This window comes from Vanacampus margaritifer, chromosome 9 (genome assembly GCF_051991255.1).
Source record: "Vanacampus margaritifer isolate UIUO_Vmar chromosome 9, RoL_Vmar_1.0, whole genome shotgun sequence".
Taxonomy (NCBI): domain Eukaryota; kingdom Metazoa; phylum Chordata; class Actinopteri; order Syngnathiformes; family Syngnathidae; genus Vanacampus; species Vanacampus margaritifer.
Genome location: NC_135440.1, coordinates 24,202,682 through 24,223,052, shown reverse-complemented (window position 1 = coordinate 24,223,052; position 20,371 = coordinate 24,202,682). Strand labels below are relative to the sequence as shown.

General features: G+C 43.7%; 1 protein-coding gene across 8 annotated transcripts in view; it reads right to left on the bottom strand.

The window, feature by feature from the left end:
* myh14 (myosin, heavy chain 14, non-muscle) overlaps positions 1–20,371 on the bottom strand; it is a 37,283-nt gene that overhangs the window by 4,289 nt on the left and 12,623 nt on the right. The window contains exons 5-45 of one of the 8 annotated variants that reach the window (XM_077576967.1): positions 20,155–20,182; positions 18,556–18,667; positions 18,220–18,267; positions 17,969–17,980; positions 16,043–16,135; positions 15,888–15,951; positions 15,479–15,577; positions 15,059–15,202; positions 14,765–14,979; positions 14,353–14,505; positions 13,811–13,984; positions 13,535–13,708; positions 13,330–13,444; positions 12,966–13,034; positions 10,478–10,686; positions 10,075–10,196; positions 9,894–9,963; positions 9,631–9,791; positions 8,131–8,239; positions 7,774–7,905; positions 7,478–7,684; positions 7,238–7,375; positions 7,037–7,160; positions 6,094–6,265; positions 5,804–6,016; positions 5,547–5,691; positions 4,662–4,868; positions 4,476–4,580; positions 4,253–4,405; positions 3,883–4,131; positions 3,692–3,805; positions 3,518–3,616; positions 3,230–3,442; positions 2,972–3,133; positions 2,773–2,901; positions 2,580–2,668; positions 2,373–2,496; positions 1,598–1,806; positions 1,296–1,404; positions 243–415; positions 47–70 (exon numbers count right to left, since the gene is read on the bottom strand). In XM_077576967.1, the coding sequence (XP_077433093.1) occupies positions 47–70; positions 243–415; positions 1,296–1,404; positions 1,598–1,806; positions 2,373–2,496; positions 2,580–2,668; positions 2,773–2,901; positions 2,972–3,133; positions 3,230–3,442; positions 3,518–3,616; positions 3,692–3,805; positions 3,883–4,131; positions 4,253–4,405; positions 4,476–4,580; positions 4,662–4,868; positions 5,547–5,691; positions 5,804–6,016; positions 6,094–6,265; positions 7,037–7,160; positions 7,238–7,375; positions 7,478–7,684; positions 7,774–7,905; positions 8,131–8,239; positions 9,631–9,791; positions 9,894–9,963; positions 10,075–10,196; positions 10,478–10,686; positions 12,966–13,034; positions 13,330–13,444; positions 13,535–13,708; positions 13,811–13,984; positions 14,353–14,505; positions 14,765–14,979; positions 15,059–15,202; positions 15,479–15,577; positions 15,888–15,951; positions 16,043–16,135; positions 17,969–17,980; positions 18,220–18,267; positions 18,556–18,667; positions 20,155–20,182 (5,461 nt within the window). Of the gene's footprint in view, positions 1–42; positions 71–242; positions 416–1,295; positions 1,405–1,597; positions 1,807–2,372; positions 2,497–2,579; positions 2,669–2,772; positions 2,902–2,971; positions 3,134–3,229; positions 3,443–3,517; positions 3,617–3,691; positions 3,806–3,882; positions 4,132–4,252; positions 4,406–4,475; positions 4,581–4,661; positions 4,869–5,546; positions 5,692–5,803; positions 6,017–6,093; positions 6,266–7,036; positions 7,161–7,237; positions 7,376–7,477; positions 7,685–7,773; positions 7,906–8,130; positions 8,240–9,630; positions 9,792–9,893; positions 9,964–10,074; positions 10,197–10,477; positions 10,687–12,965; positions 13,035–13,329; positions 13,445–13,534; positions 13,709–13,810; positions 13,985–14,352; positions 14,506–14,764; positions 14,980–15,058; positions 15,203–15,478; positions 15,578–15,887; positions 15,952–16,042; positions 16,136–17,968; positions 17,981–18,219; positions 18,268–18,555; positions 18,668–20,154; positions 20,183–20,371 lie in introns of all 8 variants that reach the window. The other 7 variants (XM_077576975.1, XM_077576969.1, XM_077576972.1 and 4 more) reach the window with 7 other exon arrangements.

Sequence of the window (20,371 nt, the reverse complement as noted above, 5' to 3'; positions counted from 1 at the left end):
GCGAAAGCTAAAAAGGACAAAGAACAAAAAACACACAATGACCTACTGCTCTGGTCTCCATTCAGGGACGCTGAGGGGTTGGTGTGACGTGGACAGATGGGACAGATGGACAGTGTTAGATGAACACAAACGGATGCAACGAAAAAGAGCAAAGCAAAACAAAATTAAGGTCAATGGTGAACTGAAATGGTTGTTGTTAATGAACGCACACACGGAGAGGGGACGGGGGGTCGAGCGCGTACCTGAGCTGGTTGCGCAGGGTGGTGATCTCGCGCATCCTGCTTTGGCTGTTTTCCGTCAGCTCCTCCAGTTCTCGCTGCAGCTTCCTCTTCTGCGCGTTGGAGCGCGAGTTCTCCTCCTCCACTTCTTCCAACTGACGCTTCAGCTGCCTCAGGCGCACCATGGACTTATCCAGCTGCAGTAGACACATCGCAATTGAGCCATTGACAAATACGGCAGGCTTACTCCTGTTTTGTCATTTTTAACCCTCCTGTTTTGGAACATTTAGGAAAAAAAAAAAATAGTTTCAACTTTACCTTTTGGCCTTTGTTTTTGGAATTTCGTTTGTGAAAAACATTGCACATTTTTTGGGGAATGATTAAACATTAGAACGGGTCATAATGACCCATGAACATTGTTAAACACAACCTGAGGGCTATGTTTAGTGTAGAAATGAAAAGAGGAAAAAGCAAATATCATTCAGATTAGTAGTTCTTAACCTGGGTTCGATTGAACCCGAAGTGTTCAGGTGAGTCAGTCTCAGGGGTTCCGCGGAGGTCAAGGCGCACACCTGACTCAAATGATTTGCGATGATACGCCCCACTTGGCCATCATTGGCTGCAGGCGATCATATGACATTGCACAGCTTATCAGTGCTGCAAGAAATTTGGCGCACTCAGTATTCGACTCCTGCCTGTTGTGATGGTACGTTGTGTGATTTTTATTTTTTTTTGTGATTATATATTATTCTTTATTATTGCAATCCCTTCATATTATGACGAGCAAAAAAAAAAAAGGGTCAGACAACTATGTGCAATATGAATTCACATGTCTGGTGTACCCCAGGGTTCAATCCGAGGGCCTTTGCTGTTTTCATTGTATCTGCTGTCCCTGCGGTGGTTGTTTTAATGTGCTGAGTTGAGTTGGATGATTTGTTGAGCAATTCTAGTCCAGCACATTTAACTAACTAGCAAAACTGAAAGAACATTTCCTTTTTTTTTTTTTGCATGGAATAAAAAGAGGTTTACTGGAATTGTGGGAGTCCTTTTCAATGAAACGTATTGAATATTGCATACCTGGTCTCTGTACTGGTCGGCGTGCCTCCTCTCGTCTTCAGCCTGCATCATAACCTCCTTCAGTTTCTTCTCCGTCTTCCTCACCAGCTTGTTGGCAATGGCACGCTCCCTACGAGACAAAACAATTGTATTTTAATATTTATGCATTCATTAAAAAAATATATTATTGTCATGATCGGCATTCACGTTACGTATGTTTTCAAATTTATTTGTACTATAAATATATACATTTAAATGATGAATACATAAAAAAAAGCGAAATAATTATTATTTTTTTGGGTGGGGGGGGGGGGGTCTCTCACTGTCTCTCTTGTTCTAGCTGCTCCTCCATCGATTCGATCTTGGTCTCCAGGGCGGCGACGCTGAGCCGGTGCTTGCCCCTGACAGTTCCCTCCAGCTCCTCCAGCCGCGTCTTCATGTCCTTGTTGTGACGCTCCAATTGGTCGCGCGCTGCCTCCGCCTTCTGGGCCAGGGTCCTCTCGCCCTGCAGTTGCACGGTCAGCGTCTCCACCTGAATGAAGGGAGGAGGGTGGACAGTCACACCCTTGACGTTCTATTAATCCATTCCAGCCCCCAACATTTTTAACTCATTCAAACCCAAAAACGTGTAATAATACTTTTGTTATTTCCTCCCAAAAACGTATTTACACATTAATTTTTTTATGCAAGAGCGTACAGAAGGCTTTGATGCAGCTTCTGATGTGAAGAGGTGGCTTAAAGCAATGGTAGTTATTACAAATGACGGCCAGCTGGTGGCAACAGAGTATAAGAGATCAGCCAGTGCCATGTTGCAACGAGCCCTTTTTGACAGTGTTTTCACCAGGAATGTGAATATCGATGACATTTAGATATAATCTAATGCTAATTGCAAAACGGAAACAGATTTAAATATAAAAAAAAAAATCCCGATGAAAGAAGAGACTCTAATCTTTCTTTTGGTAGGTTCCATGTTTTTATAGCAATAGAACACAATATTTAAAATCCAGGAAAACAGCTGGGAGCGAAGGGAGTTGCTTCAGTGAAAATGGCTGGGAGTGAATGAGTTAATGTTTTTAAACATAGTGTCAACGACTGCACCTGCATGGCCATCTTCCTCTGTCTCTCTGACAGAAGCTCCGCATTGGTCTGCTCTTCCTCCAGCTCCTCCTCCAGCTGACTGATTCGCATCTCCAACCGGCGCTTCTCTTCAAATAGCACCGTCCTGAACAAACGCAGAGCATCAAACGACATCGCCATCGGACATGAAGGTGTGGCGGCGCTTCGGGAGCACGGAGCGGTACGGACTTTCCGGAGCTGTTGTTGACCATGTCGTCCGCCATCTCGTCTCTCTCCTGCTGAGCCTGTCTCCTCTGCCGGTCGGACACGGCTAGCTCCTGCACGCGCAAACGGACGCCATACATAAGTAATTGGGATATTTCCTAAAAAACAAGTGTATCGCCATATAGCGGGCGAACACACATTTCATCATGTCACAAACCTCAGTGAGCTGCAGGACTTCGGCCTCCAGTGTTTGGATTTTCTTATCGTTGTCTTTGGACTGCGAAATGACTTCGTCTCGCGTGATCTTGGCCTCGTCCAGCTCTCGGAGCGCCTCCTTGAGTTGACTCTGAGACAAACACGCAGATTTGTTTATTACCAACTATATTCATGACAACGGTTCGGCGTGTGATTCGTACCTGCAGCTTCCGCAGATGCTTGACGGCCTCCTCCTTGCTGCGGCTGGACGTTTCCACCTGAGCCTCGGAATCCTGCAGCTCGGCTTCCAGCTGCTTCTTGGTTAGCACGGCCTGGGAGCGCTGACTGCGCTCCTCCTCCAGCTGCATCTCCAGCTCCCGCACCTGGCAACACAAGGGTAGAGCAGTCAGCCCTGATATATAAAAAAAAAAAGAAAAGAAAAAGTCCTGAACGTGTTTTTCGTCTGCCTCGTCTCTTACCTGCTTGCTGAGCGCCCTCCGCTTCTCCTCGCCTTTCTCCTCGCTGCTGCTGATCTCCCTCTCGAACTGAGCCTTGAGCGCCTGCAGGGTGACCTCCAGCCTCAGCCTGGAGTTCTCCGCCTCCGTCAGCTCCTCCTCCAGATCCAGCGTCTGACTACGGAGGCTCTCGGCTTCTGTCTCCAGAGCCCTGCGGGTTCTCTCCAGCTCGTGGACCTGGACGCAGGACGAGAGGATGAATCACCCGAGACTCAGACAGAAAGATAAGAAAGAAATTCTTAAAAGTCTTACGCTCTTTCCCACATCATCCTGCTGGTTGACGAGCTGTTCCATTTCCATGCGAAGCTGCTTGTTGGACCGCTCCAGCTCGTCCCGCTGGTCTTGGACTTCCTACGCAAAATATTTTCGTGGCCATCACGATGTAGCCCGGTCAAGGGTCTTCAATCTGATATTAAATCAAAGTACCTGTAGCGCTCTGGACAAGGCAAGATAACGCGTCTCCTTGTCTCGACTGTCGGCTTCTGCTCGGTCCTTCTCCTCGGCCAGACGAGTGCCCACCGCCTTCTCCTCGGCGAGACACTGCGGGAGAAGCCGGATGGTTCATGAATTGGATCTGGAAAGGCGTTCCTGTGGGTATTTCGAGCGCTCGCTCCGACCTGGTCGAACTTCTTCTGCCTCTTCTCCAGTGCGGTGCAGTTCTGCCTCTCCCGCTGCAGGGCCAGAGTCATGTCCTCGATCTCCTCCCTGAGGCGCTCTCGCTGCCTCTCCACACGGTCCTTCTCCTCCTCCCGCTGCTTCTCCCTCTGGACGGCGGCGTCCAGCTCTCTCTGCACCTTCCTGCGGGACTCCTCGCTGCTCTCCACCGCCGTGTTCACCTCCTCCGACTGCTTGCGCATCTCGGTCAGCTGTTGGGTTGCAACGGAAAGAAGTGTCGACTTGAGAAAAGTGCTTCAAGAGTCTGATTGGATGTTTGAGCTCCATTTGGATCAGAGCTAACATGTGCACGGTCGAGTGGGTGTGGCCTACCTGTTGAGTGTGAGTCTGAATCTGCCGGCTCAGCTCCCTTGATTTTTCCTCTTCCTCCTCCAGTCTCTCCATCAGTCCATTCCTCTCCTCCTCCAGCGCTCGTGTTCGAGCGGCCAGAGCCAACTTCTGGCGCGTCTCCTCCTGCAAGAGTTCCTGGAGGGTGGAGAGCAAAAGATTGGCGGGGGGGGATTTCCTCCACTCATAAAATCTGTGCGTGTGTTACCTGGGCGTCATGAAACTGGCTCTCCAGACTGCTGACTTCTTTAGACAGACGGAGGGATTTGCTGTCAAAGGACGACAAATTGCTGGACAGAGACTCAATTTCATTCTGGAAGAACACAGAAGGAGTGAAAAGATTTGATGCAATCATTGGTCAAATGACTTGAATCAAAGCGTCAACTTTCCCCACCTGCAGCTTGTGCACTTTCTCATCTCTTTCCTCCTTCTCTTGGTCGGCTTGAGTGAGGCGCATGGTGAGCTCCTGCAGCTGACTTTCAGCCCGCTTACGTCCTCGGTCGCTTTCCGTGCGGCTCGCCTGGAGGCTCTTCAGCTCCGTGGTCAAACTCTGGTTCTCTTCGTCCAGCACCATCTTGGCCTTCTCCAACGACTGGCGCGCCTGAATGAGAGCACGGAGGTCAATGTGACGTGTGACGCTGTGTGTAAAGTGAAACCCGAAGGTTCATCTTTGACAATATTTTTATTCAGTATTATTAGCTATTATTCAATATGTTTTATATTTTTGTTTTAATAAGATTCTGCTTTATTGAGTATAAATATGTGTTTGAATCTTAAATAAGAATGTAAAATGATTTTTAACTGATTATTGGCATTATTATTCAATTATTAGTGGTCTTATTATTATTATTCAATAATTGTGTCAACATTTTTACTCAATATAATTCGTTCTTAATATTCTCAATATTTTTCATATTTTGTTTTAATAAGATTCAAGTCTGGTTTATTTAGTATAAATATGTTGAAATCGTGTGGGTGGCGTAGAAATTACAATTTTTATATGATTTTTAGTTAACTGATTATTGACATTATTATTCAATAATTGTGTCAATATTTTTATTCAATATTATTCACAATTCAATGTTTTTCAATTTAAAAAAAATAAGATTCAAGTCTGTTTTATTGAGTATAAATGTGTTAAACTGTGTGGGTGGGGCAGAAATTAAAAATTAAAAATGATTTGTTTACTGTTGCAGGTTGGCCTTAAACGTATCATCCACGATGGACGAGGGTTGACTGCGCATGGACGCATATGTGAGGCGTTGTTTTGTTTTCTCACCCTCTTGCTGTTGTCCAGCTGCTCCTGAAGATTGTCTATGGTCGCGCTGTGTTTGACTCGGAGCTCTGACAGCTGTCCCTCGTGGCGGCGCGTTTCGTCTTCCACGCAACGCTGGAGTTCGTTTAACTCCACCTCCCGACGAGACCTGCGCAGAGGGCGGATGAATGACAAATCTGCGCCCCGGCTTAAGAAACCAGATATTCCATCGGGCTATGCTTTTTTGTTTTCTTACAATCACGCCACATCATCCGTCCTACCTGAGCTCCTGCTGGGCGGCGGTGGTGTCCAGAGTGTCCTCCAGCTCGGTCCTCAAAGCCTCCAGCTCCTCGCTGAGGTCTCGCCTCTGTTTCTCCGCCCGCTCTCTCATCCCTCGCTCGTTCTCCACTTCTTCCTTCAGCTCGGACACCTGCGACATGGCCTCCCTCAGCGACCTCTGAGCTTCCGAGCGCCGTGCGCCCTCTTCCTCCATCCTTTTTACACAGAAAGCTTATTAAGTGATTGACAATCTCCTTTGGCGTTTTTGTTTCATTGTTTCATTGTTCCGCACCGGCTCTGCATGGCGGTTATTTCTTTTTCCTTCTGGGTCAGGGAGCCCTTCAGCTCGCCAGAGATGAGGCCCATGTCGGACAGCTGCTCTTGCGCTTCTATTGCCTCGGTCTCCATCTTCCGCTTCCACTTTTCCTGCTCCATGCGACCTTGCTCCTCACGCTTAAGACGATCTAAGCCACACACATGCGTGCGCCATAATAAGCAATGGGTATTTGCACACGGGATATGACAGATGGATTGATGGAGCAAAATTGGCAATTCAACACCTACAGAGTTAAATTCAACACTTCAAAATTGTCTATATTGGTCTACACAAACTACAGTTCAAGCAGCACTAAAGTGTTAATTTTTTTTATACTGAAATGGAGTCTGATGATACTTAACACTGTTCGGTGTTGATTTTACACTAGTGTGTAGTGTTAAAATATTGCACCATCTTGTTGCACCTTTAGAACAATCAAAACGAGTCGCTTTTATTAACAATTGTTATTAATATACTACAGTGCCAATTTAAACTCCCAATTCTTTCCCATACACTGTAGAATATTACTGCAGCCTCTTTTTTGAGTGAAAAGGAATTCATGGGCCTAAACTCCCTTTGTTTGAATGTCAGTGTTTCCCAATGCTAAGCGAGGAGGAGGAAACTGGCGCTGACTCATCTCTCTCATCTCTCAAACTGGAAAAGTGCAGGTGTGAAGGCGGAGCTTAATTAAATCTCCGCAGAGTTACTCTAACACTAGGTGATCAACTCTGTAAAATAACACCTAATCTGAACACCATTTAACTCTGAAAATGTAAAAATTTCACTTCAGGAGTTAAAATCAATTAAAATTTTTCCTGCGTATCTAATTAGGTCGATGGATTGATTCTATGACGGAAATAAAATCAGCAAAATGTCCATATGAACACTAACGATGTAAAAACATTTGTTCCATTTTCACCTTCCAGGTCGGCCATGACGGCCTCCTGTTTGTTCTTGAGTTTGTTCAGACTTTTGCTCTTCTCCTCCTCCTCTGTGAGGTGGTCGGTCAACTCGTTCAGGCGTTCCTCCAGCTGCTTCTTCTCCTGCTCGACACCACACCGTTGGCAGCACGGGCAAAACTATTCCAACGGACAAGACAGCTTTTCCATACGACACCGACCTTGGCGAGGCGATCTCTCTGCTCCGATATACTCAGAAGGTCGTTCTCCTGACTTTTGACTTTGGTCTCCAAGGAGACCTTCTCCAGCAGGAGGCGCTGTCTGGCACTCTCCTCCTCTTCAAGCTGCTCCTCCAGATCCTAGAGGGAGAAAGTTAGAATGAACTTCCATTTTATTGTTCCAAACCCACCCACAATAGGTGAAAATCCGCAATGAATGGAGACCATGTGATTATTCCACACCTGAATGTTCTGCTGCATTTTCTTTTTTTCGTTGGTCATCTGCACGCCCCTCTCCTCCTCCTCCTCCAAGCGGCTCTCCAGCTCGGTCAGCACGTCCTCCAGCTCCTGCTTGCGACTGGCCAGCCTGGACCGCATCTCCTCGGCCTCTGCAAACAGCTCCGCCTCGGCCTGCAGCTGGTCGGCCAGCACCGCTTTCTCCTCCATCAGCTATCAGACGAAGAAGTGGGGGATAGTGTGTGAGTGACATTTGGGAGAAAGCTGTGTTGAAAAGAGCAAGCAAGTTGATGTTGGCTCACCAGAATGTGTTTCCTGTCCAGGTCGGTGAAGTCCTGCTCCACTCGGACAAGTCTGTCCTTGGCCTTTAGCAGCTCCGATTCTCTCACCTGGATTTCCTCATCCTGCCGGGTCACCTGCAGCAGCGGCTTCACCTGGCAAGCACGCAAGCAAGAGTAAGGAAAACTTTTGACTTTAATGCTAACAAAAACTGTGAACTTGTTAAAATATAACTCATAGAAAGAGGCAATTTGGACTGCTGAAAATTTGTGACTATCAAAACTTTGTAAGGACAGAATGCATTGATGCAAGTGGTAAAACAATGTGACTAATAGTAGTTTTAAGGTTTTAAAAGCATTAATATTAATCGTATATGGCACCTTTGTGAAAAGCCGCCACCACTGCCAGTTCTTGAGTATGAGGTAAGCATGACAGTTCCTCTGCATCACCCTCAGAGCGCTCAGCTGCTGCTGTTTCTTCATGAAGGCTCTGAGAGGAGAACAAGACATCAACTACATGTTGGGCAACTAGCAGGTGAAAAGTGCTTTTTCTTTGTGATTTTTTGGTGGGTTGCTGATATTAATACGGATACGTTCCAGACCTACCCACAACTGATTCAAATCTGTGATAAACAGCAGAGGGGCCACATGGTTTAGTTTAGTTACAGTACAGGCTTCAATCTAATGTTTGACTGTATTGCATGACTTCATGTTGTCAAGTGTATTTGCATTAATTAACAGCAAAGTGCAGTACAAACAGTGACACGCTCCTTCGCACATTCTTACAGATGACTGGCAACGCAAATGAACCGACATTTCCAGTTTCTAATTAGCCCGCGTGGCCTATTATTCATGCCATTCGCAGCATTCCAAAGGCCGCTCGCCAAATTCCTGTCAAGGATGTTCTGCTTCCCACGTCACTGATAAGGATTGTCAGGAAGTTCAAATATTCGTGCGGCTTTCAAGCAACACTAAGGAACTTTCAGTTTATGTTGATGATGGCGGCGCCATGTGGACAAAAGCGGTAATATTATGCCTGAAGGAAGACCACATTTCCCATGAGGACAAGCGCATTGCGTTGTTTTTGAGCTCACGCCAGCGAGTAAAAGCCGGGCCAATGTTGATCCTTGACTGTCCTTTCATACGGGTAGCTTTCCTTTTTTTTTTTTTTTGGGCTCCTTGGACAAAACTTTTCAGTTGTTTTGCAGCTTCTGCCAGGAAAGCAGTAATCGTGTATCGACATTCAAATTGACTGTGGTCTTTGTAACGAATGGGGAAAGGGGGAAGTGACGTATGCCATAAAGCATTCAGCACATTTGTAGTTTCCTCAAAGTTGCTTAATGTCAGTAAAAAATATATAGACCTGCTCAGGCCATGGCAAAGGTACCATTCAATTCGTTTTAAGTCAATGTTTCATCAGAAGAGAGATGAAAATATTAAATTTAGGTTAAAAAGTTCCTTTGTGCTACTTTAAGAGCGTTTGGACACGAAAGAGCTCCTTGAGTCTAATTGTCACTCCGGGGGTCTGTCGTGTTCAACAGTCAGATTTTAATCTGTTTGCAGTCCAGGTGTCAAATACAAACTCCAAGATCTAGTCCTCCATTTTATGTGATATGATGGGTGATTATTATTCTTCCCACATGGAATATCAGCTACTGGCGAGCAGAAAAAATACATATAAATAGTCTTATGAGTTCTTCAGATGGACTCAAAGCCATAAATAAATGCAATTACTCGTGTTTGCACGACAAATTAATTTAGACTGCTCAAACTGTCACTGTCTCTTATTTGCGGTTTCACTATTATAACCATCCCCCCCGAGGGCAACCACAAATGCCAAATGTGACAGCCCTTGGTTTACACACTGCTACTTTTCCTTACTTGCGTGCAAGGTAGCCTCTGGCTGCACTTTGGAAGCGTATGATGGTGTCTGTGATTTTTAAGTCTCGCTCCTCCTCCAAGTGAGCCAGCACGCCGGCTCTGAAGAACACTTTGCTTTGGCCAACGCGGAACAGGTTAGGATCCAGCTCCAAAGCTTTGATCTGACGAGTAAAATTAGGAGATTACAATCTGCATTCGGAATCAGTATGTATAATGGCCTGGATAACAAATGCGTGTCCCACCACTGTTGAAAAACGACTCACCATAAGTTCTGACGCCTGTTTTCCATCCATGAAGGTGCGAGGAATAGCATTAGGAGTCAGAATCTCGTATCTGCAGGATACATTTCAGTTAGCGCGCGGTTGAGCAGGAGTGAGCCGCACGTGTATGAGAGGGAAGTGGCTGATATACAAATAGAAACACAACTAATATGACCACACTCACCTCTGTCTGAACTCCTGGAACGGGATGCGGTTAGGGAAGCCTTGACGGCAGATACGGATCCCCTCTAGGACCCCGTTGCACCTGAGCTGGTCCAAAACTAAGTGTGGTGCCAGCTTGCCAGCCTGGAAACAAGATAAGGAGAACAGAAATAAGTGTTCAATGTTTTTATGGTCGTGTTTTGTTCAGATGAAACACACAAATATTTCTGAAGACCACTGAAAAGCAGTTTTAAGAAGGATTAAAAATAATAATAACAAGGCTTTTCTTTTTAAGACTTTTTAAGGATTCTACTAAATCTTATGAAAGGGCCACAGTAGATTTTTCCCACTTATAGTGTTTGGGTCATAATGACAAAATTAGGTCATATGCAAGAGCTTGTTATCCATTCTATTTGACGTCTCACCCTCTTCTCATGGTTGGGGATGATGCAGCGCAGGAAGTTGGGGTTGGTATTTCTTAGTGTGGCCATCAGCTTGGCGAGGGACTCTTTATACAGCTGGCCCACGGTCCTAAACATTCCCTTCTTGGTCTTCAGACCCGATGCGCCGAAGGCGACCGGCCCGCTGTTCTCATTTGATGACGACACCTGATCCAGGCCAATGATGCGGTCCACTGGACATAAAGCGGACAGTGGAGAAAAGTTAAGACATTTCCCGCACTAATGATTAGCTACAAACCTACCAAAGTACTGCACAAATCCTGTTATCAGAAGGATGGACATACCGTATTTGAGCAAATAGTAGCCTGGAGTTGTTGTTTTTTTACTCAACTGAAAGACTCTTAAGATGTCACAAGTTGCCACTACAGCCCCGACTAAATAGGTTAGTAGTTCAGTAAATAGTGTCAAGGAACTGATTGAGAGACAAGCTTTGTATGTTGGGGTGATGTGAAGAATCGGAGAGATTTTGCCCACGTGTTGGAAATGATATTAAACTGTTTTGGGATCAACATTTGCAGACAACATCTGCTTGCAGTTTTCCGTTATTCGCGGCAGGGCTTGGTGTGTTATCCCCAGTAAATAGTTGACAAATTACTATTTTAATTACTGTCACGTCTACCTGCAGGTGAACACAAAATACTCCATCAAAAGTCAATACCAAACATAAGCATGGACACGCACAACACTGTGGATCAATTACATGTCAAGTGTCTACTGGAATGCCATTAGTCACTTAAAGAAGCTATGATTACATTACGGAAAATCATCTTCAAAAGAGCACAGGGAACTCATTTGCACACGAATCCTTCGGAGACACAAATGGCCTTAGCAATAACTAACAAGAACGTTTACAAGCTGACATAGTTAAGGCACTACCTGTTTTTTTACTGATGGGAACGCAAGTGTCTACATTTTGTCTTAAGTGGATGACGCACCCAACGACTAATTGTGGCTCGACAGGCTACTATTTGAGGAAATACAGTATAGTGTCATTTAAAATGCATTAGATGCAAAAATATTGCTTTACAGCCACAATTATTTGTAGACATAACATTGTAAAGTGCTTATTTTCTACCTTTGACCTTAAAAAAAAAAAAGGCACCAAATAAAGAGAAACACAAAATGGCACAATGTCATTAGCATAATGTTTGAATGTTAGTAAGCCAATATTTTTGCATCTCTGGAGCTCATTCAGGATCACATTGCTGCCTTCTTTGGTTAGTATTCAACTCCGACTTCATGACGCGAGGTGTGATCCCAAATGTTGCTTTGGCGTTTAAAACAATGAGCATGCTATCGTCACACAGGTCACACATTCAGACTAAAACTGCAGGTGAGTTGCTTCACTAAAAGTGGGAAACGACACATCACACACGTACACTCTACTTGGAAGCAGCACTAATACAAAAAACAACAACACACAAAACAGTGAACCGCTGCTATATCAGAAATTAAGCAAAATAATTTTTTACGGTATACGGGTAAGTACAAATGTATTTTTTTTGCGTATTACAGTAAATTTCAACTGGGAGTGTCAAATGAACCGTGGGAAGCAAACACGCTCTGCCTCTTTTCCACAAGTAATTTTATACTATAATATCCCTTTTCCTACAGTGAAGGGAGTGAGAACAGCCACCAAAAATACTTTAAAGGTAAAAAGTGTATTTTTCAGGGATGTGATTTGACCAAAGTGAAATTATCTGAAAATTTAGCCGGGGGTCTGGGGGCCACTGGCACCCAGCTAGGTGCAGGGCAGTGCCCTGGTGGGGGGACAAGGGGGGCGGAGCCCCCCGGAGCTCATGGGTTTTCCGTGTTTTTAAGTACTTTCAATGCACTCACATGACAAAGAAATAGACAAAACAACAGCATAAATTTTCAATGTATATTGAACTATCCCATATAAAATAGCAGTTTTAGTCAACTCAAAATCAGTCACATTCAAAAACATTGCCTTTGCTTTTAAAAACGAAAAACGATCACTGAGAATATCATCATATCTAACTAATGTGATTACTAAGTTAACACATAAATAATGTTGAAAAGTTCAAATTTCATGAACAAATAATTGTATCATGACCAAATGAAAAGTAACTCATATTAGAGCATACCACAAATGTCTTTGTTATAGCAGAAGATGTTATCTGTCGGAGTCATGTGCATACACAATGAACTACTACTAAAAAAAAAAATAAAAAAAATAGAAAATTTTTTTTTTTTGGGGGGAGATAAAAAAAGCGGAATTCCGCGAATTAGCGGAAAAATCACATCCCTGATTTTTAGTCAACTATTAAGCATCATTTATAAGGTCTTGCATAATTTCACTAGGTGAGTTGAAAACGTATCCTGGAGGTTCACTGCATTTACACCAAGCGACACAGGCAGACAGAAACAACAAAGTAGAGTTGACGGGTTCATGCAGGACACACACACACAGTGGTGCAGAGGAACCTACTGTCGGAGCCATTTGCCTGCAGTGTGGTATAGGAGTCAAAGAAGTAGACACGAGGTAGAGTTTGAATATCTGAGGTGGGATGCAGGAAAGCAATGAGGGAAAGAAGGAGGAGTCCAAACCAGGAATGGAGAAAAAAAAAAGATCAGGAAAGATTGAGTTAACAGAGCAGAGAACGTGAAGGAAGAGAGACAGTGAAAGCATGATGCAAGATAAAAAAAAAAAGGAGAGAAAATATTAAGTTAATAGAGGTTAATTAATTTGTCATATTTGAGTGAGGGCTTTGAGGAGAAAGGGTGACAAAAATATGATTGCTCATTAACACACGTTGAATGCATGTAAAGGACATTAGGGCAAAAATTCTCACCCTCCTTCCACAACTCAGAGACAAAATGGTCAGATGACTGGTGGAGGAGGGATGCCACGTTGTCGTTCAGGGGGTCCATGTTCTTTACCAACCAGTCATTGGCCTTGTAGTCAACCTAATGGCGCGGAATCCAGAAGAAAAAAGGAAAAGTAAGACACGGTATTGTACCGTCTGCCGTTTCTTTCTTTTTTAGGTTAATGGACACCTTGCCAGCGTAGTGGATGATAGAAAAGTCGGCCTCGCCGCGCGGCTGCTTGGATTTGAAGAATTTGGGATGGCCGCCTTGCTGGCTGGTCAGCTTTTCCACAAATGACTGGTCTGTAGCTCGAGGGAACCAGCACTCTTCATCCAACAGGGCCAGAACACCAGGCGGGTGGGCCTAGCCGCAAAAAAAAATCGATTTTCTAACTGCTTGTATACAAATAGTTGTGTATCTGCAGATGTGCATTTGATAGTAGCGGTTCCATCAAGGTGACCATACCGGTCTTTCGATGAGATCAATGCACGGCTGCAAGTCGAGGCCAAAGTCGATAAAGTTCCACTCGATGCCTTCTCGCTGGTACTCCTCTTGCTCCAGGACAAACATGGTGTGGTTGAAGAGCTGCTGCAGCTTCTCGTTGGTGTAGTTGATGCACAACTGCTCAAAGGAGTTGAGCTGCAAAAGAAGACAATGGCCAATGTTCATTCGTCCACTTCTTTAGGAAAACATGTTTAAAACTTACACACTTTGTGTGAAACTAAAAAAAAATAATTTTGTTAGTATTTTTGGGTGTCTACCTTCTGCTACGGATTCATTGGATTGACATCATTCCCAATTGCTTAGGTTATCGTACGATTTGTTTTCTTAAACTTTCTGGGATAGATTAATCCCAAAAATTGGGGTTTCAGTCTGTCAAATCTAATTTCCCCACTGAACTCAAGTGAAATGCTGTTAATCCATACCAGCATGGAAAAAAAGAGAACTTGAAATCCTGTATTTTTTTCTGAACTGAATTAAGCACCCAATTAGCATAAAAACCCCACCAGGAAGATCTCAAATCCGGCGATGTCCAGGATGCCGATGAAGGAGGCTCCCTGCCTCTGCCTGCGGTCCAGAGCTCGGTTGATTCTGTGCACCAACCACCTGAACAGGCGCTCGTACGTTGCCTTGGCGAGGGCCTCAACGGCAAAGTCAGCCTGGAGGAAGACAGACAAAATTGGATTCACTTGAAATGTAATCAATGTCTCCATGTCGAGTCAGTGTAGACCAATTTGGAATGTTTGCAAGCGATAGGTTGCAGGATACTTGCCAGAACGCGAGTGACTACGGCTACCTGCTATTACACACGAGTCAGAATTTCACAATTGCTATCTCATGAGTGAATATCCACCACGTCCACATTCAGTTTTTGCCACCCAGAAGGACGTCCGCGACATCCTGGTGAATCGTCAATACCTGTTCTTTTGTCTGGGCCTTCTGCACATACTCCCGACCCACTTTGATCCTCGGCGTGAGGATGGCTCGGGTGAACTCCAGCACGTTGATGCCCAGCAGGTGGCACAGCTTCTGAGCCGCCGTGTTGTCAGGCATGGACGCCTGGTCGTGGTTCTTGTCCTTGGTGAAGCTAATGTTTCCAAACTGGAGCACGGCGGAGATCACCTTCAGCATGGCTGGGAAGAGGAAGCCAACGTTCAAGGCAAGGTCGTTTGGAGCATGCAAATAATTGCACTTGCATTAAGCTCAATTTACACATCAGCTCGTCCGGGTTGAATCCCATGATGGCCATGGAGTCCATAGTCTGGGTGAAGTTCTCTGCGTCACTCTGACCAGGAACAACTATGGAACCTCCACTGAGAAAGCGGTACTCGTCAGCAGTTCCTAAGAGCAGGTCAGCTGTGGACAAAAAGATATCAGAGATGAGTTTAATCCGTGGGGAATCAGAAGCGCTCACCAACATTTACAAAATAAATTCAAACTATTTGTTCCACGACATTGACAGTCTATGCCTTTCTCTTGTTTTTGTCAAATCGTTTTTCCACTGCTGATGGTTGCTGCAATTGTGATGTAATATGGCTTGTATTAAAAATGTGGATGCCCAGTTAGCAAATGCATGATCAGCCATTGAATTTTATATGAATACAATAGAAGTAGTTGGTTGGTTATCCTCACATTTAGTTGCCTCTGAAGCACCATGTAACATCTGGTAAAAGATGTGGAATGTCCGCTCTTCTTTGGCCTGACGGGTGGCCCGGGACTTTTCCAGGAGGTCTTAAGGTTACGAGTCAAGGATGTTCACATGCTGATATCATGTAAGCAGGGAAGGAAGAGGGAAGGAGGGACGACAATAGTCTTTTACCAAAAAAAAAAAAAAAAAAAAAAAGGACACAAAGACAAACAGCCTTGACCTTGACTTATGAGTATCATCATTCTTTAACTTGTAACTCAGGTTACTTGCATGTCAAAACAATTTTACCTACTGAAATTAATTGACATTTCATTAAACTGTTCCAGTCATGACCCATCACAAAAAAAAATAATAATAAAAATGTCCGAGGCTCTCTTTACGTGAGAAGGATACAGGTCTCAATGTTGGCACCAACAATGTAACCCGCCACATCAAAATTGATGCGGATGAATTTACCCTAAAGGAAAGAGATGATGTTTTTTTTTAAATGGGGGAAAAAAAAAACTCTATAATGAGGGTCAGAATGGAAAAAAATATAAAGATCTTACAAATCTTGAAGAATTGTCATTCTTGGTGGTTTTTGCGTTACCAAAGGCCTCCAGTATGGGGTTGGCTTGCAGCAGCTGTTTCTCCAGCTCACCCTAGACACACACACACACACACACACACACACACACACAAATCAGTTGAACTTCACACACAACTGACATTTTTAGAGTAATCATTTTTTTGGTGTTAACAATGGATCTGAAGACTTAAAAATAACTACGAGTCATCTTTCCAATGCAGCAACACAAAAGGATGGCCCAAAATAGCCACGACACACACACACACACACACACACACATAACTCTCTCGCAAACAATACAGCGGTTCTCAACACTCGTCAGAACAATAGTCTTTCATGAGTTGAGAAGCACAGTTGCAGGGCAAACGGGGGCATCTGCAGCTCATATTGGCTCCGCCGCGCATGCTGCATTGCATTACTGCGGTTGTTTTGCAGTGCCAGTCCAAAGCTTATCAAGGAGCCATCAGCCACGCGGCCATGTTTGTCCTCTTCATCAAACACTAAAATGCAAAACGTTTTGAGCTGCATCTACCTCACTTGCTGTATGGTCAATATATTCCTTACCTCTTTTTAGTTATGATTTCATTATTATTATTTTTTTTGTTAATGCAAAAACACTTGAAATTTTGCAAGTGACATAAAGGTCAATGATGAAGCCATTACATTTAACGTTCTCCTTAATTATTTCACATGTGACAGTCAGAATGCTCCAGCTCAGGCTTGTGCATGTGTGTTTATCATTCACTACTCATTTTACATTCATCCTAAAATTTCACCTGAAAGCCAGCTATCACAAACATTAACTCTTTGACTGCCAAAAACGTTAAATAACGTTTAGTAAAATCCTATGGAGGACTGCCAAAGACGTTAAAAGACGTTTTTTTCCCAAAACAGAGGTGAAACTAACCATTTTCTATTGTTGATTACTGAAGAACGGAATAAGGTAGAAACAAACTTTTTTTTCTGATGAAAGATGAGAGTCCAATCTTTCATTTGGTAGTATGTGTGTTTCCATAGTCCAAACACATCATTTTCTGTGGACCTTGAAAGATCAGTCAAAATGCTTAAATCGGCTGGCACCCACAGCATCCCTTTTCTGAAAACGTCTGGCAGTCAAAGAGTTAATAAAGTTGCTGCGATCCAAATTAGGATCATCGGCCTTGGCTGAGATTTTCACTTGACTTAAACTGAGTACATACACACATACTGATTATCTGGCCAAATCTGTGGCTGTGCATCCCATCAAGTAGAGATGAAGCCACAATCTTGTAACCAAATTGGTGTGCACCCCACTTAAAACCACTCTCCAATACTTACCTTTAAAGTGGAAGTCAACCTTAAACATTTCTTGACAATAACATGTTATATGTGACCTCACTAGTCAAAACATGATTCTGAATATGACTTATAAAGCAAAATCAATCCGTTTTTTTCCATCTCAGGGGGCGGCCATTTTGCCACTTGCTGTCGACTGAAGATGACATCACAGTTGGCCAGGGCTCAGGCAAGGACCAATCACAGCTCACCTGTTTTCTGAGGCTGAGCTGTGATTGGTTGTTACCTAAGACCTGAGCAACTGTGATGTCATTTTCACTAGACAGTAAGTGACAAAATGGCCGCCTTCTGATATTCATAAAAATTGCTGGATTTAGCTGCTCAACTCATATTCCACTAATGCAATATTAACCAGAATACCATATTTAGACTAGTGGGGCCGCATAAAACATATTATTGTCAAGAAATATATTTTGGGTTGACTTCCCCTTTGAAGTCAGCAGTTAATTACATTTGTACAGGCATATTTTGTAGCACAACAATCAGTTAACATGCTTGTTGTTTAAAGAAAGCAATATTCTACATGCCATCACCCTCCCATTTAAGCCCCCCCAAATTTGTGCATACTCACATATTGCATAATCTGAGGAATTGTGCAGAAAAGTGGAGTGATGAGGGTGGGCAGGTGAACACGTGGATGGGATAAAGAAATGGGACAGAAAAAAGGACAAATAAGACAAGAGAAATGATATGAAATTAAAAGGTCTTGTTACATGCAAACACGACAGGAATGATTCATTGTTGCTGAGTCGGAGTTACTGTTGGCAGAAGGTTGAAAAAAAAAAAAAGCACAGGGCAGGACAGCGGGAAGGAGCGACTCACCTTGTTCACCAAAGTGGTGCCCCTGGTTAAGGAGCGAGAGCCATCCATCTGAGCATGCGGCAGGGCAAAGACAAGAGAAGTGGAAAAGAGGAACAGGAAGGAAGACGCAGGCAATCAAAAGGAGGAATGAGTAAGTGCGAGAGAGGTGTAATCCAATGTGTCACTTTCAAATCGTGACAGAGAGGCTGAAGAGTGAATTTACGCGTGCTCATATTTCAAAGAGAGAAAAGAAACGCAGTCGTAAGCACTATCACGTAGCGGAGCATGCGACAGCACTATTTCCTCGCTTTGAAGTATCCATGAAAACTCAAAACAGTGCACAAAATTGCATCGTACCTGCAAAGCATCTTTGCTCCTGGGAGTCACACCTTTGTGAGAGGACGCGACATGAGCCAGATACTGAATGACTTTCTTTGTGTTTTCGGTTTTGCCTGCACCCGACTCGCCGCTGAAACACAATATTCACAATTATCAATAATTGAGTACTGCATCTTTAAACACATACAACCCCAAACTGAAAAGCAGAGAACACACATAGTATTAATCGCATCATTAATCAGTTTACAGAATCCAAATCTAAGACTTCAGGGTTTTTTTTCCCGAAGGACGTGCACAATATGGGTTCAGAAATATACGCATTTTGCACTATCCATCTATAGCGCTCGTCATTAGTGCCCGAGCTGAGATTCAAACCCAAAATCTCACAAGTGTGAGACAGACGTGCTAACCGCTAATCTACCATGCCGCCCCGACTTTCGGCCGTGTCGGCAAAATGTTTCCACGGCTGAGCTGCAGACAAACGTAAAAGCTTGTGACCATTTTCTGTCTCCCTCCGAACACACGCTCTACGGAGTGCCGCTTTTCGGGAGATGTCGCCCACTTCAGAGAGCACCGTGGCGGTCTGCAGACACAAGTTGCTCTTAAAAAGAGCTGGGAAAAAAAATCTTTAGATGTATTACATAGCGTGATAAAAAAAAAGGGGGGGGGGGAAGATACTGCTAGTCTATTTGTACTATTCTGTCACTTTGTGACCTTCAAAAATTGATTGAACTAATCTGATCCTTTTCACCCCATAACAATCATCTGAAAATGATGTGACTTCCTGATCACATGCTCATATCGGGACAACTTGTAATTATCATCATCTATCATTAACTCTTTGACTGCCAGACGTTTTCAGAAAAGAGATGCCGTGGGTGCCAGCCGATTTAAGCATTTTGACTGATCTTTCAAGGTCCACAGAAAATGATGTGTTTGGACTATGGAAACACACATACTGCCAAATGAAAGATTGGACTCTCATCTTTCATCAGAAAAAAAAAGTTTGTTTCTACCTTATTCCGTTTTTCAGTAATCAACAATAAAAAATGGTTAGTTTCACCTCTGTTTTGAAACAAACGTCTTTTAACGTCTTTGGCACTCCTCCATAGGATTTTACTAAACGTTATTTAACGTTTTTGGCAGCCAAAGAGTTAAAATCACATGGCAGTCAAGCGCTACAGAAAGTCGATGGATGCAAGCAGAGAGGGTGACGTGTGGATATCCATGCTTTCAAAAATTGCAAAATCAAAAATGTGCTTCCCAACCGCTGTGTTGCTGCACATTAATGCCATTCTAAATAATGCATCTTTGTTCATCTATCCATGCTGGAATGCAATTTTCTTCCAGTGCATGGCAGAAGGTGCAATTCAACGGGTACAATTAAACTGACTCATATTTAATTAGTAAAAAAAAAATTGATTATCGTTTCACTTTACTTTTTGTGATTTATTTTTTGGGGTGGTCTAACATAAAATATGTTCTTTGGCCCATTAAAGGTTAGGAATAGAGGAAAAACATTTTACACATGCACCATGTCTGACAATTATGCCTGACACGGCGCACACTTGAGAGTTCCCCAAGTCAAAACAAATTCGGCAGCTATAGGCTACTTACGTGCACAGGATTGACTGATCCTCTCGGTCTAGGGAAAGACAAAAAAAACCCACCATTGTTAAAAGACAGGCATCACACCTAGTCATAAATCAAAAGGTGAAGTTGACAACCGAATGCGTTCTTCTAAATGTACACCACGTGACGGTTTGAAAGTACAAAGGCAGTGGCACATTACTAATTTGAAGCGAACTGATGTATGGAGATGATTTCTTTTTGT